Source organism: Pimephales promelas, chromosome 3 (assembly GCF_988280905.1).
Source record: "Pimephales promelas chromosome 3, fPimPro1.hap1.1, whole genome shotgun sequence".
NCBI classification, from domain to species: Eukaryota; Metazoa; Chordata; class Actinopteri; order Cypriniformes; family Leuciscidae; genus Pimephales; species Pimephales promelas.
This window is the reverse complement of record NC_142771.1, coordinates 27,690,303-27,708,153: the sequence shown is the minus strand read 5'-3', so window position 1 is coordinate 27,708,153 and position 17,851 is coordinate 27,690,303. Positions and strand designations below refer to the sequence as shown.

General features: G+C 36.7%; 1 protein-coding gene across 1 annotated transcript; it reads right to left on the bottom strand.

Moving 5' to 3' along the window:
* Positions 1-449: 449 nt before the first annotated feature.
* On the bottom strand, positions 450-16,435 carry ezh1 (enhancer of zeste 1 polycomb repressive complex 2 subunit). The gene is made up of 20 exons (XM_039687062.2): positions 16,119-16,435; positions 14,638-14,785; positions 13,660-13,779; positions 11,570-11,692; positions 11,075-11,192; positions 10,630-10,833; positions 8,738-8,840; positions 6,653-6,816; positions 6,302-6,393; positions 6,041-6,197; positions 4,885-5,066; positions 4,392-4,483; positions 4,238-4,266; positions 3,598-3,723; positions 2,936-3,114; positions 2,518-2,613; positions 2,346-2,427; positions 2,183-2,263; positions 2,011-2,095; positions 450-1,572 (listed from the first exon to the last, which is right to left on the bottom strand). The coding sequence occupies exons 2-20, from the start codon at positions 14,770-14,772 to the stop codon at positions 1,515-1,517; spliced, it is 2,226 nt and encodes a 741-aa protein (XP_039542996.2). The 5' UTR covers positions 14,773-14,785; positions 16,119-16,435; the 3' UTR covers positions 450-1,514.
* Between the last annotated feature and the right edge of the window lie 1,416 nt (positions 16,436-17,851).

Sequence of the window (17,851 nt, the reverse complement as noted above, 5' to 3'; positions counted from 1 at the left end):
GTCAGGTGTGACAAGGTGTTCTTCATTCTTTAGTTCTGGTTTTGATTGTCATTCTCATTGTAAATAACCATGACTGTAGAAACAACACATCCCAAATGACACTTTAATAAAAAAGTCTGAAGGAAGACTCTTTCTATAATGAATCATTTCAGACAGACGCAGACATAATGTCTTGAGTTAAACGTGTCAAACACAACATCACTACGTTTTCTACATGTATACCTGCTCTTAACATCTGTAAATTCAATTGCACTCGACTTTTTCAGAAAGCTCTTTTCTGTGGGCTTCAATGTTTTGGGATAAATATAAAGCACAAAATAGTTCAGATAAAAATGCAACTACATTTACAAGACACTAGGAATTATTTTCTCAGCATATTGTCCATTTTTCCATTTAGTTGACATGCGAAGAGCCGTTAAAATCTAGGGCATATTAAACAAAGATGGTCATTTGGTTTAGCTCTTTATTTTACATAAAATGGTACAATGAAACCAAAACCCTAACCTTTGTTAGGCCTATTTTGTACACTCACTCTTAAAAAAAAAAGCCTGCTAAACAATATAATTTAGCTCACAGTTCACATTCAGTCTGTCGGTTTATATGGTTACTTGTTTTGTTTACTTCTACACAACATTAACAATATTTAACCTCATAGTTTAAGCAGAAATGAAGATTAACTGCCTTAGTGCTATGTTAGTTAGAATAGTAATCTGACAACATGAGCCAGCTTTGTGCAATACAGCAAGCAGCGATAGATAGATAGATAGATAGATAGATAGATAGATAGATAGATAGATAGATAGATAGATAGATAGATAGATAGATAGATAGATAGATAGATAGATAGATAGATAGCAATGCACATTACAGTAACAGGCTAACATCAAATGACATCAGGTTGCAGACAAGTTTACTGAAGTTTATTTTAGAAAGAGAAGATACTGACCTGACTGACTAGAAGTGCAAATGTAACAATGAAATATTGCTTGATGTTTTGCACTATAGAATATACTGACCAGAAACAACAACGACGGCTAGGTGTGATGCATTCAGTTTTCAGTAAGTATACATTGAGCATATAGAGGTTATAGCTATTTCAAAAGCCGTTTACAGAGCCTTTTGAATGGAGAGATTGAATTTATTACAAAACCGGCATTCTTCCTTCCATGACAGAGAAATTGATGCCATCTATCAATATCCTGTGGTATTGGCGATATAGTGCAAATGTGGAAGAGGGGATTTATCAATTTGAGGACGCCTTTTGGTTTCTTCAATGTCATTACAAACATCATCACAAAAAAACGTAAACAAAAACGCTTGTTCAGACAATTTCGGTTACACCATAGGTTAAGATAGTGACATCATCCTCTGAATGCATCATCAGATCGATCTGTGATGTCATTACAAAACCATGCCCCGTAGGAATTCTTAAATGTCACCCTCAGTGAAGTGCAAAGCATTGTGGGTAGGTCAAAATGTTACCAGCTAAATGCGGACACGCTGAAGATGCATATCTACACGTCGTTATCCCTCTCAATGCCCACATACTTCAATGCATCCGCTTGACTGTACCTAAGAAACAGGAAAAATAAAATAATGTCGCAAAACCATCAAACTCATTAGATGGAACAGTGTTTACTGTTAGCCAAGTGAATGGATGAACTTTAAGGCCATCCTTAAAGGAACATTCGGGCCGGGTGTCAATCTATAGCGTTGTCTGCAACACATTTTTTCTCCCTCTTCGTCTTTCTGACATTTTCTCCTCTGCTAAAGAAACTCTTAAGCCTCTTAAAAGTCCTCGTCCGTACTCCTAACAATTTTGACCTTAAGATGCTCTCTTAATTACTTTTTTCTTTACTAGGATTTTTTTCTTTAATTTTAAGAGTAAACGCCCACATTTCTTTCCTATGTGAATTTTCTTAGAATTTTGCCACTGGGAGCTACTCTTTGCATAAAGATTCTTAATGAATACGGGCCCAGGTCATTACATGAGTGTTTCACAAAACCTACCTGTAATCAAAAAAGAGCTCTTCTCCTTGTTGTATGGAGCGCTTGGCAAAGATTCCGATGCGGTGATCACCGTTAACCATGACAACTGCAATAATAACCAGTGTCAGACGTCCTTAATAGCTTCAACTCAGCGTTGTCTTTGCATATTAATCATTACGATTAAATAAAGTACCTTTTGCGTAACAGTTGGGGTTGACAGAGTGGTTGGCGAATCGTATTTTATTCCCCTTTCGAGTGGCATCCACAACAAAGTCTGGAATAAAATGAAAAAAACTTGTGAAAACCAATTTATAATATAACATAATGTAATATAATATAATGAATGTAGCCAGTACCATTGTTCAAGTTGAACAGAAAGCTGGACATGTACTTGTCATAGATTCTGCCCCTCCGGTCTGCTTCATCTTGGGAAATGAGCTGCATGCACACACGCATGCACAATGCATTAATCAGATCACTAAGAATATAACAGAAGAATCACAGAATCGAATGTTTATTTCCACACACCTCTCCACAGTACTCCGAGATTAACTCGTTCTTCTGGACTGACTCTTTGATAAATGTACCCCACCCTGCAACATCAGATGGGGCCAGGAGCAGGTGCTGGCAAACAGGTTAAACAACATTCAACTTCCCATTGATTATCAGCATGTCCCATACTGGATGATCATAGATAGATAGATGGCAGTGGTGGACAAAGTACACAAATCAAGTACTTTGAGTAATAAAAGTATAGATACCCTATTAAAATATGACTCCAGTAAAAGTAAAAAGTACTGATTGACGCACCACATATATATATTTTTTCTAGCAAGCACTAATCAGAAGTCAGCACTTATAAGAATTGTTACTATCCCCCACAGACAGATAGAAAGACACAAGTGTTGATTATTCACAGTGTCACTGAAAAGTAGTTCATTCATACCTTCTTGAGTCCTCTCTGGATGCTGCAGTTCTTGCAGGAAACCTGTTTGCTTTCCCAATGATCTGCGGCCCCACAGGTCATGCAGAGGTCAGGGTCACACTCCCGCACCGCCAGGTAACACGGACACTGCTTGGTGTTACACTGAGTCTTGCAGCGACAGCCGGGAAACCGATTCTGACCTACAACCAAAACACAGAGCAAAACTAGGTCAGAGTGACCTGTGAATGTTTGAGATGTAACTAAAAGGAAAATTGTAAAATAAATGTTCAAATGACTAAATTTGAGCAAAGGTCAAAATAGTATGGTGACTTTTTACAGAAAATGTTTAATTTCTTCACTGCAATGCATCACTAGGGGTCTGATATTGTTTTGTTGTCGCCCCCTAGTGGTGTGCAGATTTTATTTTTATTTTTTTGGAAATATGCTCATTTTACAACTCCCCCTAGATATTTTTTTTCCTACTATGGAAGTCAATGAGATCAGAAACTGTCTGGTTACTGATTTTCTTCTAAATATCAGAAAATCGTCTGAATGTATTCGAAAACAGTAAAACCCAACTGTTTAACTCTGGAGGAGTTGTAAAATGAGCCTATTTCCCCCCAAAAAAGTGGAGTATCCCGTTAAGGAACTTGTGTGTGCATGTACATTTGCGTTGAACTCACACTCTCGATTGCACAGGCAGAATTTCTCACAAAAGTTTTGTGTCACCACACATGGACAGGAGCTATCACACGGGTGCTCTGGGTGGTCACATGGCTGATAATTGTACACTTGATTGGATGAATTGTCTGCACAACAAACAGGGAGATAAAGAAAAGAAATAACCAAGGTTCCCAAGCAAATTAAATTTAATTAAAATATTGGTCCTTATTATTTCATAATACCTAACACATTAACTAACTGCAATTTTGTAGTATACTGTATGTAGTAGAATTTAATATTTTAGAACTGAATTATATTTACAACAGATAATAGGCCTTTTGCCATTTTTTAACAAACTGTTAAGAATTACGCATTTAAAATACTTAAAACATATTAAATATTATATAAAGTACTGAAACATTTAGAATATTATGTTGTGTTATATAAGCTCACAATGTAATGCACATAGACAAATTATTGCAGTTATTAATTTAATGGTCTGTTGTTGTTTTTTTGACTACTAATTGCCAGCCATAATGTCATAATCGCCCCGCCCCAACTATGGAAGTATCCATGACTTTTCCTTCTGTTTGTCCATTCCTGAACCTGCCAAGCCAGTGAAACCACGTCTCACTCTGGTGTTTCAGTTGAGAGTCTTACCTTTCTTCAGCTGTATCTTTGCCCATAATCTATCAAAAAAAAAAAACAGAAACACTGTTGAACTCTATTGTTCGTATTTTGTATCTTCGTATGTTTGTAACTACAATGTAAATCTATAAGGCAGGTGAAGGTGGAGGGTGTGTGAACATCTTGCCTGTGCTTTCGTTTTTTCTTCTGAGGTGAGATCCCACCATCCTCCAGAGGAACACGGTGAATCAGCATCTCTTTCACTGCAAACTCGTAGACCTGACACAAACACACACAGAGCATTGCAACACATGTACATTCCGCCACACACACACTGCAACACTTAATGGGCATGAGTCAGTATTTTGAAACCCAACTGAGACGTAACCACTCATTATCATGTTGATCTTTGCCATATGAGCTCGCGTACACACACACATATACGCACGCACTAGAAAAAGATTTGGACCATTCCCAAAAAAAAGAAAAACACACGATTTGAGGTAATCACATTTCCAGTTAGCCAAACCACATCTTTCTGGGAAAAGCTCACACATGCACACAGTCCTACATTTTAATAGTTTTTGCTTTTGAGTAAATTCAGTAATGTCAAAGGTACATTATCAAACAAGCCAAAGTTACATATTTGACCACCTGTTCTTTGTCATTTTTTAACATACCTCTCGACACGTCTTGGTGCCAATCAATCGTGCAATAGAGCAGAAGTTGTTGTAATATGTGCCGTGCAGGACTCTAAACAGAGACTCCTCTGCTCCACCCCACTGAGGCGGCGGCTTGGACTCCTCCGCTTCTTCCTCTCCTGGTCTCAGTTTGGTGGGACTGGGACACTGGGAGTTACTCTCTGACACACAAACATTCACACTGGTAAATGTGAGGTTTCTATCCAAAACATTATGTCGGTCTACCAGTGTGTTGGATGAATCTTTGCTAAAGTGAATCAGAACTGAAAAGAAAAGTTCGGTGTCTCTTTTTTAAGATACTAAAACTTTTATTCAGCAAGGATGCATTAGATTACGTACAATTGAATATGCAATGCTAACTGATACTGATACATTTAAAAAACAAATCTTTAATATCAGCTGACAACCAAAATGGTCATTTTGCTCATTTTATCATCCAACTGGCAAAAATGATAAAAACTGCCATGTTCTTGTGTTCCAATAACCATTTTCAGTCTTTGGTCCAATGCAATCAAACAACTACGGAAGCTCGTTTCCGCCACAGAATAAAACATTGTAAAAGACAATGGCGAGTTTACATCTTGATTCAGAACTGCATGATATAAAGTCGCAAGTGTGTCTTATAAAGTCTGAATTATGAGATACTATCTCTTAAGAATTTTGACAGAAGAATAACCTTTTTTTATTCTGTAGGGGAAACAAGCTTCAAAACAAAACAAGCAAACTCACCTCAATGGGACAAGAGTTATTTTCTTATTATGGCAATCTATATTTTAGGAATGTAAAGTTTGCCAGTGTGCTATTTTGGTCTTTATTAACCCTTTATCCATTGTGACTGTACATTAAAGGCAGGGTAGTACTAGGTAGGTTTGAGAAACTTTTGCTCAAAACTGCTGGATTTTGAAAGTATTCAACAGAGAAACTACTACAGACTACAGACTACAGACACTCGATTTTTATTTTTTATACTCTTCAGAGTACTTACATTTTAGATGTGTATTGGTATGTAGAGACAGTTTAAACAAATTTGGGGAAAAGTGTTTTGGAAACAAACTGCCAACCCTGCTTTTAAAGTGTGGATATGCACATTTTGTTTTGTATGTTTGTGTTTATGCACATTGGTGTGTGTGTGTACCTGAGGAACTGGTGGTATCGTGGTCGCTGTCTCCTTCTTTTTCCTCCTCACCGGAGCCTGTGGGGCCACATGAACTTGAGGGGCGGGGCAGTCGGCGTCGACGTCGGGACCTTTGAGACCTCAGTATGTTTAGATCAGCAAACTCTTTTGCCCCTTTCTGTGTCCAAAGAAGGGTGAAAGATAAAGATTATTAATAAATAAATAGGTGCTAATTCAATTATAAATTGACTGTAAAGTTGTGAATTCATTAGAAAACTGTACCTGCAGTAGGAAGCAGTCCAGTCCACAGGGCTCTGTCTCCATTCGGATCTCTTTATTCTTCCTCTTATATACATTAGGAGATGCATGGAAAGCTGAGCACAAACAACATAAAGTGGTCAGCACTAAATACAATGGTAAACAAGGTCCAAAACCCCATTTGGAGGCAGTCAAAAACATGTGTGACTACTACATCATATTTGTAATGTAAATCTTGGCTGACCACTTGTGATTAGATCATTTGAGACTTTAATGGTTGTTTTAAGCAGCTATCTGTATGTTTGATTCACTGATCAAGATATAAAACATCAAAATAATTTGCATTGCAGACTAGAGAAGAACATTATGTCTTACGGTGCAAGAAGCAGTCGTATTTAAAGCAGCGGCGACAGAAAAGTGTGTGAAAAGAGTGCAGACTTTGCTCTCTCTGAACAGATTTGGCAAAGTGGCCGTCCATGCTGGGCGTGCAGAGAGGAGGCAACTTCACAGGGCTGGACGGCTCCAGGAGATCCTTATACCTGCAAGAGAGAGAAAAATAAAGTTACATTATTACTTGCAATAGCAGCAAAACAAAATTGCAAATCTAAAACTGTATAAACACGTTATATTCAGAGCATCAGGATATCATGAGCTGTATATGAAAACGTGGTGTCCCTTTCTCGTCCTGACTGAGAATGTGTCATGAAATGAGAAATGCTCATTTACATTTAGACTGTTCAAAAGTTTGGGGTCTCATGTTCACCAAGGCTTTTAATTTTAAAAATACAGTAAATAATTTTGTAAAATATTATTACAGCATATCTGTTTTCTATTTGAATACATTTTAAAATTTAATTTAATAATGTATTTGAATTTTAGCATCATTACTCACAAAAAACCTTCATTATTATTATCATTTTTAATGTTGAAAACAGTTGTGCTGCTTAATATTATTATGGAAACCATGATTTGTATTTTAAGGAATAATTCAAATAAATTCTAAATAATTAAAAATTAAGTTGGCCCAACTCAATAATTAATATTTAAAATGTAAATTTTCCAAAATTGAGTTGGCTCAACTCAATTTAAATTTTCCAAAATTAAGTTGGCCTAACTCATTAATCAATATTAGAACTAAAGTTTTCAGAAATTAATTTGGCCCAATTCAATTAAATTAAGTTGTCCCAACTCAATTAATATTTAGAATTAAAATTTTCCAAAAAATTTAGTTGGCTTCACTCAATAACTAATATTTAGAATTAAAATGTTCTAAAATTAAGTTGGTCCAACTCAATATATAATATTTAGATATTATTTTTCTAGCACAGAAACATAGTTACCGTCACTTTTGATAGTTGTATTTATCATTGATCATTTGTGAATAAAAGTATTAAAGAAAAAAAAAGACTTGCTGACCCCTAATCTTTAAATGGTAGTGTATGTGGGTGAACAGTGCATTATTTGAGGATTTGGAGTTTGAGAATCAATTTGTCCTATTTTCTATATTTTTATGGTGTCAAAGATCAGTAAATACTTATAGCATTAGTTCACCCCAAAAAAATTAAAGGTAACACTTTACTTAAAGCCTACATACATACTGACTCGTGTTGTTCAAAATAATTATTAACTAGTCACTAGAATGAACTGTAATGTTGTGTGTAATTTATATTTTGTATGTTGTCAATGTATTTTTTTGTTCCAAAAAAAAAAAAAAGTTTGTGGTGAATAAAATGATGACAGAATATTCTGTTTTGGATGACCTGTCCCTTTAAAGTACTGAATTAGTTTTACAATAACAAAACAGGGGATGAACTACAACTCAGGGGACGACCAACAGATTTCCCCCAGCCACCGGAAAGAAATAAAATGAGCACAGCTGGTGGAATGAACAATGATGACATGAAACAGTAAACAGTTGGATAATGCAGACTGTGACGGGTTTTTGTTTCCACTGCTGCTGCAAGGGCTGCACAGCCAGCTGACAGCAGAGCCAGAGGAGCTTCCCATGAACCTTCATTTACCACGGCTTTAAATTGGCACGACATATTCTTTCCTACTCAAGTGAGGAATGTGCATGCATGTTAGGTTTGCCACCATGGTTGTAAAAGCTTGTTGAATGTTAAGCAACTTCGAGATTAAATCAAAATATGTTCAACTGAAATTAATTGGATTTAATTGGACTGAAATCCATCTAAAACAAGCTCACCTGTTTGTCCAAATAATGGAAGGCAGGGGAGTGTTCAGAATCAGAAAAAAAAACATTTGAAACCGTTAAAGAGATCAGATGTTGACAGATGTCGTGGGATCGGCGCAAATGCTCTACAAGTTGCACATTTGGGAAAGGCAGGTTTGAATCCGGCCTGCTTCACATTCTAATCTCATTCCTTTCTAAAGGGAAGTTTAAACACACACACACACTCATACACACACAGAGTTCAGATGTTCAATAGTGTGGCCTACTTGTTCTTTAGCTCCTCCATGGTGCCTTTGTATGGAAACATGGATGCAATAGCTGTGAAAATCTTGTCGTGAGGAATCTTCTTATTGGTGGACACATCTCTTCCTGGTGATGGAAAATTATGAGTAAAATCAGCATTGCCTGGAATTTGACTTATAAAGTAAAAGCAGACTAGTGTTTATGTGTGTGTGTGTGTGTGTGTGTGTGTGTGTATATGTTTCGTCTGCTGTGGCGAAAGGGTCAATGTGTACTGTAACGGGATTCTGGCCTAAAACAAACTGACTGAACAAACAGGTTTACCCGGCTCTCAATGGGAATAGAGGCAACATTCAGAGCAAACAATTGGACGCAGACACAGACACACTGATGGGCAATACATGTGCGTTCTAGTCTATTTGTTATTCAACCAGTGAAATTCAACTGCAAATTGTCTATTAAAAGCCCTAATTCTATGGTTATTTGACACAAAATATGGCCATTTAACTTAATTTATTTATTGGTTTAAAGCTGCAGTCCGCAGTTTTTCCTCTTTGTCGATATCTCTGTTCGAAATGTGCAATTGCAGTTATTCACGGAATTATCAACTTTAAGTGAGTTGTACCTCGACACGGCACGGCACAGCGTGGATGAATCCAATGTTTTGAGGAGAATGTGCAGCTGTCAGTCACCACACAGTGTGGATACTGGCATTAAAGCAACACCAAGTAACTTTTCCTCTGCGATCGCCCGACAGGTTGGAAGCGGAGTTGTCCATTACTGCTGTCGTAAATAATTTAGCCTACCGCAGCCTACTGTCGCACACACGCTCGTTGTTTATCCAGCACCGGTAGAGTATGTTGCATGATTTCATGAATGTATGATGTTTTGCGACATCAGAAACGAAGAAAAACTAAATAATGACTATTGTAACGCTTGACGTAAAGTAAGTCAAATTTGTAGTTTTCTTATGTCTCATTAGAACTACAGAAACGCGACCCAATCTGGAAATGTTACAGTGTGTTTATAGCAGATATAGGACCACAAAAACAATCCAGAAGTGCCTTTCACCCAGTTACGACTTAATGAACCACTGAAACGATTTTGGAAACATTATTTAAATCTTAGTGTTGCTTTAAGAATCACAGATTCTACTTTTGGAAGTATGACCAACATAAGGATTTTCACCCTAAAATGTAATTTGAACAAGTAACATCCACGTTTGTTCTTATGAACTAAGGAGAAAAAGCATTGCAGTTAATCGCAGTGATTAAATCTAACGATCGCTTATCATATCACGTCAAACCGTGCAAGTTATACTTTGTTCTCAAATTGTTAATTTTAACAACGTCAGCATTGCGTGACTACATTTAAAGCCCTTCAGATATTTATCCTTGTTTTGTCTCTCTTTTTCCAAACTCTCAGTCCAAAGTCTTTTGCATTTTAGCGGGTGAATCTCTAGTTGTCACTGGTGATTGTCATTTGAACCTTTCTGTATCCGCCATCAAATTAATAAGTTTAATTATATCAAGTGCTGTGAGAAAAGACTATAAATCTTCACCTCCAACATCCTCACACTCATAGCTTATACTAGCCGAGACTCCTTCTTTATGTGTACAGATGTGATGTAATGACGTAAAGACGTGCTCGAATCTCCCGCAGAAATCCACCAGTACCACTAGAATTAAAAATATTGTTACAAGCTTACCGTTTTGAATCGAGATAAGGCAAGCAAATAGTTTTGAATACTAGCTGGTTATGTACTTGCTCAAAAATGTATTTTTGAATAATTTTTAACCCCAAAAAGTTACGGACTTCAGCTTTAAAGATCTTATTATTTGTACAAAATACAAAAAACGGAATACCATTACACAATTCAGGTTATTAGTCCGTTTTTTTCTGTTCAAATCCAACTCACTTTCAGCAGTGCTCCTCTTTCTCTTGATGAAGCCCACTATTGACTCATCTGATCCTTCTGCAGCACTTTTCTGCATGCCTTTCCCATCCTCCTCCTCTTCATCATTCTCTGCGGGCTCTTCCACCTCTTCTTCCTCTGGGTCTGAGTATTGGCTCAATGCCTCCACCAGCTCCTTAAAGATCTCATCGTTTATGATTCCTCCCTCTGTTATCAAGGTACAAGAGATACTTATATACACCACACTTCCGGTCTAACATTCACAAACATATGACATTCTGATATCACAACAGGAACAGCATTACATTACTATTGAAAAGTTTAGGTTACCATTGATAAAATAACTTTTTATTCATCAAAGAATCCAAAGAATTTCAAATGTTCAGGTCTTTCTAGAAGAGATTGGGTCCAGTTCTGGTAAATTCGTACAGTATTTTGTGACGCTCACCTCTGTCACCATGCACCCCGTCATAATTGTCAATAAGCTCTTCCAGGAAAGCCTCATCCTGTTCCAACACCTCGTCTCCCATGTAGGGGATATTATGCAGAAACGTCTCATCTTCCACCTCAGAGACAAAAAGAGGGGGAAAAGACGTTAGGAAGAAGGCTGTGATTTTACACTGTATTAGTGAGTTTTTTAAATGAGAGAGAAATGCACGATATTATAAATTTGTATTGCGAGTGGGTGTTTTTGTATATATGGCTATATTTGTGCCTGTGAGTGTCCTCTACCTGAGAGATGATTTCAAAAACACATGCTTAGGGCTGTCAGAACATGTGAATGCACTGCTGCAGGATGACCTACTTTCAAAATGACCAGTGCCATAAAATTATGCTTTTCTTTCTCCTTCTTTTTCTGCAGACACAGGCTGCGAATGGTGATCATGATTGAGTGCTTTTAATGTGTTAATGTGTGTGTGTGTTTATTGTCCACATCCAGTACCATGAAGTTCTGCTGCAAAGGGGACCAGGAGTACATGAATGGTATCCCAGCAACAGTTGTCAAGGGACGCATGGCAACAGCCTGGTTCGGAAAGGACGGAAAGCCAAACTCTACCATGCACAACTGTGATTGGAAAAGAAAAGGAACACAGGAAAACAGATGATAAGTCAAAGTGCCAGACAAAACTATTAGAGAACTGTTACATACTATTACTGTATATATATATTAATAAGCCAATGTAATTTGAAAATATTAATTTTATCTTAGTTGAATTTATTTATTTTCATTCAGTGATCTGTTTTTAATTGAGAAAAAATTTAATTATAAACTATTAAAGTATAACCAAATATTTAAATTCTGTAATATTTTACCATCATGCTAATGCAAACCGAAATTACTTTCTTTCTTATCAGGAAAACAAAAGACGAAATGTCACTCCTTTCCATGCATTTTACAATAAATATACTGAGGATTTCAAAAAGGATGTAGAAACATAATAAAAGTAGTCTTTTCAATGCATGCACTGTTATCCTGAATTTTCTGAAGCCATATTATAGTTATTAACTCGTTTGAATCACGTTGAACTGAAGAGGCTGATTTGTGGCAAAATTATTTCAATCATGAGTGAATTATTTAACCAGCATTTATTGGCATGGGGCATGGAATCTACATCTCCGACAAAATCTCCTACGCTGCTGAGCAAATACAATAATTTGTTCACCTTAGTCAAAATAACATGCATAAAGTACTGCTGCTGCAAGAATATATTAAAACCCCCATAGCAGATCTCTACATGTGGCACTAGGGAGGAGGACGGATAAACACAAGTTTTCATAATTGTGCAGCAGGGAGATCGCAGGCTAGAGTATGAAATTCACGTTTACGTGGATCAGGAATTATGCCTGGTTGGCTAATGTTACTGCACTAGAGGAACAAATCAGTGCTTGGTATTTAGATCAGTTTTGTGTACTAGATCAACCAATTGATAGAAAAGATTCACATTATATATATTTTTTCTCTCATAAACATGGTAATGATATATAAGGTGGATACCAAAAGTGTTAGAGACTAGAGATATTTTTTGTCTGTTCATCACTAAAAGCTTGTACGGCTTCAGAAGGAAAATAATGTACTATTCATACAGACCATTTATGATACTCATATAATATTCTTGTGTCCTTTTTGAAGCTTGAAAGCTTCAGTCCCGCTTTAATGTAATTGCATGGAAGAAAAAACAACTAGCATTTTACTCTCTATGTCTATTTATGTTTCACATGGGCATAATGGAACGATACTGGAACGACATGAAGGTGAGTAAGTAATGAAAGTGTTTAAATTTTGGGGTGAACAATCCTTTGAAAATATAACACCAAATCGGCGATACAAACTAGTAGATAGAATAATCAAACTGGGTACAAATGTGTACTAGTGGTTATGCATTTACAATTGTGATTTGTCATCATAATCCACTAATGGTTTGGTATATCTAAAGAACTTGGTGTGATATTGTTTTGCAGGATCCAGCTGTGCTGGTATGTGGAGCAGTCTCTCTATTTTCCACAGAGAACTAAGCTTTGCTGTGCCTGCCGGCTGCTTTTATTGTGGATATCACATGAGTTTTAGATATTGAGCACTCACTTGGCAAACATACAAATGAATTTTTGCCAACAGCGCAATTTTATGAAGTGAAAAGAAAATCCCACTTTGCAGCATTTTTACTGGTCTACTGGTGATATTTGCCCAGACGAATTAATTAGAGGTTAACTGTGACAGAGTCAGTCCATTAATAACATCATTAAGTTGATCTAAACACTTGTCAGGTAGGATATGATAAAGTGAGTACTGCAGCAAATAAGAAGGCAAACTGTGGCACCTGATCTTGAGTCATTACTGGCATTTTGTTTGAATAAATTAGGTTTGGAAAATGGCAAGGCAAAGCTGACTATGTATTGATTCAGCTCATAAATCAGCTAGAGGGGACAGTCTTGTGCTGAATTAGCAGCAGGTTCAATTGACAGTAAAGCTATCTAGTGTCATAGAGCAGATGCATGATGACTGGTAGTCAAGGTCCCTGGCTGTGCCATTCTTGCCTTTTTGTTGGGCAGAGAGGTTGTGGACAGAGGAATGGACTGGATTCGGAGCTTGGACCATTCCTCATTCAGCAGCTCAGTTCTTTCTTCAATCTTAAGGCGATTCGACTGGAATAGAGACTGAGAAACACAACACACACACACACACACACACACACACACTAAGACTCAGCCTAATAGTTACAAAGACATAATTAGATTCTAATTGTGAAGCTAATTTTACGAAATTAGAATGGCATAGAAAAACATTGAGAAAAATAAAAGAAAGTGAAATGGTGAAAAAATCTAAAAGATATGCACTAACGTTCAAGTTTGTGGTACGTAAGATTTTTTTCGAAAGAAGTCTCTTATGCTCATTAAAGCGGCATTTATTAAAAAAATAAATAAATACATTAAATACAGGTGCAGGTGAAGGAATAACGTAAGTAACGAGGATAAGAATGAGGTTTCAACACAAGTTTACTTTTCATACAATAGGTAGGTGCAGGTGAAGGAACAACTTAAGTAGTAAACCCAAAACAAGGATAATTAATCAAACACGGCTAACGCATATGAACTAATAAGGACGGTAACCAAGGAGACAGATGAGTGGCAGTAATCTGAACAAAGACACAATAAATAATGAATTTAAAAAAACTGAAAGTCCATAAAAACGAAATAAACTGAATGGAATAGTGACATTTATTATTGTATATCTATTTATTTATTACTGTATATTTTTTGAAAGCTGTGATACATTTTTTGCAGAATCTTTGATGAATTGAATGTTGTTTTTTTTAAGAAATGTATTGAAATAGAAATCTTTGCAACATTATAGATGTCTTTACTGTCACTTTTTAATTTAATGCATCTATGCTGAATAAAAGTATTAATTTCTTTAAAATATGTTTTGGTACAGTAGTGTATTAATAAACTTTGTGAGAAGTGAGAAAAGAAAAATACAGAATAAAATATAGTGAGCGGTAATACTGACTCTACCTTGACCTCCTCGTTTTTGCGGAAGCGTTTCAACTGTCTTAATCTCATGTACTCAGACTTGACTCTCTTCTTCCATTCCAGCAGACTGATGGGAGGCTTTGCAGTGCAGGACCGGGGACCTAACACCTCCTCCATCGCAGTAGCAATGCTTATGTATGTAATAAAAAATATATATAAAGTTTAGCTCACAGTCAGAAAACAATAAAAAGGTAAATACAATAATGCATATAAAATATTTCAAATTCATCATGGTCCAAACTTTCTGTCCAAATACATTACACAATGTGTGTGTGTGTGTGTGTGTGTGTGTGTGTGTGTGTGTGTGTGTGCGTGTGTGTGATTAATTTATATATATACACTGAACTAAATTATAAGAGCAACACTTTTGTTTTTGCCCACATGAGCTGCACTCAAAGATATAAGACTTTTTCTATGTACACAAAAGGCCTATTTCTCTCAAATTTGTTTACAAATCGGTCTAAATATGTGTTAGTGAGCACTTCTCCTTTGCCGAGATAATCCATCCACCTCATGCAGAATATGGCATTAATATGTGCTTTTAAGTACTAATAAACAGCTAATATTAATATGTACTTTATAAGTGCTAATGAATAGCCAATATCCTAGTAATATTTACGCAAATAAGCAACCAGTTAATGGTGATAATTGGGCCCTAAGCATAAGTTTTGCATATACATTTAATAATTGAGCATAAAATGCATTCATATTTATTCGTATGGTTATCTTCATCATCATGTTAAACATATTCTGTGGGCTGTGATAAACAGCACCTTCCAACAGGGTTCCCGTCAGAAGTGACTCATTCTCTTTCACAGACACACACACACACTCAAGGGACCTATAAATCGCATGACTCAAACTTTATCATTCAGTAGTGACTCGACATAGGACTCACTCACTGCCCCCTGCAGTTCACAAAACAGAACTAGCATTCCGCATTATTTAAAGGTCTCCAATTCATATTAGCATTTAAGATAAACGAAACTCGATATCACTTAATGGAAATGGCAAGAACGCGTTGGCTGTCAGAGAGCAAAACTGGTTATGCAAACAGCATCCAAGTGACATGCACTGAAAAACACGCGCTCCTCGCCCGTACACACTGGAAGTGGGCGTGTCTCTCTCGCGAGCTCATGTCATCGTGGTGCGGATAAGTGCGTAGTACACTTTACACCATTTCTTAACCCTCAAATATTGTTTTCTCGAACTTTCGAGGAACTAAAATGAAATATGAAAGGTTTGAAAATGAATAGCGTAAGGCTACACGGGACACGAACGAAAGCGTTCATAATGAAGAACGCTAAGCGTCAACAACGCCACACGTTGAAAATATTTGCACGAGACGCTGTGAAGTAAAAGATACACGCTGAGACGATTTAAACATGCCGTGCGCACGTGCTCTTTCTCGCTCGCACATGCTGGATAACGATCCGCATTATCACTGTCGCAGTTTAAAATACCTGAAGAGTCCCTGGCTTCTCCTTCCTTTAAATCCTCGCGAATCAGCTTCAGCTTCAAGTGCGCAGCAAATAAGTCCGCGTGCCCAAAAACGTCCTACAGTGAAAAACGGTGTTCTGGCTACCGATCCACTGCAGATGTCGGTGCTAGAATGTTTGTGTTGACGATCGCTGGGGATGTGAGGATTCCTCGGTCGTCCGTGAGCATGTCGAGATTGTAGTTGTACAGTTAAGAGCTGCGCACTTGGTTGGCACGGTCAAAGCACAGGGTGACGTCTTTATTATGAACATACTCGAGCTCTCTTTGGCTGGACCACAGGCTGCGAGTGCACTGTGGAGGAAAATAATAATGCAACTAATTTTCTGAATAATTAAAATATTAAATACAAACATATGAGCTCTGGCAATTATTTGTCAGATTTTAAAATGATAATTAACCGATTGATAATAATGATTATGTATTATTAGGATTATTATTATTATTAGTAGTAGTAGTAGTAGCCCCTAAAAGCGTGTTTTATTACAATACACACTTTTTTAAAAAGTATTTTAAATATGAAAGTGCTGGTGAAAAAAAACGGCTGTCACAAACCATTTAAGTAAGTATGTGCTTTAACATCCCTAATCAAATGTAGACGTGATGTACACGTGGATGTTAATATATGCAGAGACAGAAGTCTCCGCGCAAAGGGGCTTGGCTTGAGGATCCAATGCTTGTTATGGCACGGTTCCTTTGAGATCCGCAGCATAGCTGTTTTCCTCCAGAGAGCGAGCGAGGTCAGCGAGTATGGCAAGCCGTTTTAGCATATAAAGGGGTAATTCACCCAAATATGAACATTCTGTCATCCTTTACTCACTTTCGAGTAGTTTCAGACCTTTATGAGTTTCTTTCTTCTGCTGAAAACCAATGAAGATATTTTGAATAATCAGACGGTGTATGTGCCCTATTGACGTCCATAGCAGGCTATTTTATTTTCCATGCTATGGAAGTCAATGGGGTCCCTGGCTCTATAGTTGTAATTTAGGAAAAATTCCAAATATCTATTCTGCAATTTTGACTTGTCGTAATTGGAATTAAGATTCTGACAAGTCATAATTGGCCTATACTTTTGACATATCGACAATGCTTTTTTGACTATAGTCATAGTCTCACATTGACTTCCATTGGAAACTATTTTCTGAAATGAGTTAACTAGGAGAAATTGTAATTAAAGACATCTATAATAGTTTTTCTAGGAATAATTCTAATTTAGAGATATCTCCAATTTATCTCAAAGATGTATTATGTATCAGTCAAATGTAGCAGGGGTGTTTCCTCCGAAGAATCAAGGGAAACAGCATGCATATATAATGCGTAGTAACTACACAAAGTCGCATATATACATATATGTGTATTGTACATACGTGTATATATATATATATATATATATATATATATATATATGCATGTACAATACACAGTATATATACTGTACATATATACAGTATATATGCGACTCAGAATTTGTGTAGTTGCATTACTACGCTATAACTCTACTATTATTTATTTATTTATTTATTTATTTTAATAGCAGTAGCAATATAGGGCCTACTGTACTATTAAACGTTGCTATCTTCTTGTTGGCTCACGTCACGTGTGATTCATAAAAGAAAGCATTCAACAGACAGATGTTGTGATATTTATACTTCATACCGCTAGATGTCGCCATATAGCCATTTTCTGTTAAACCTCGGTC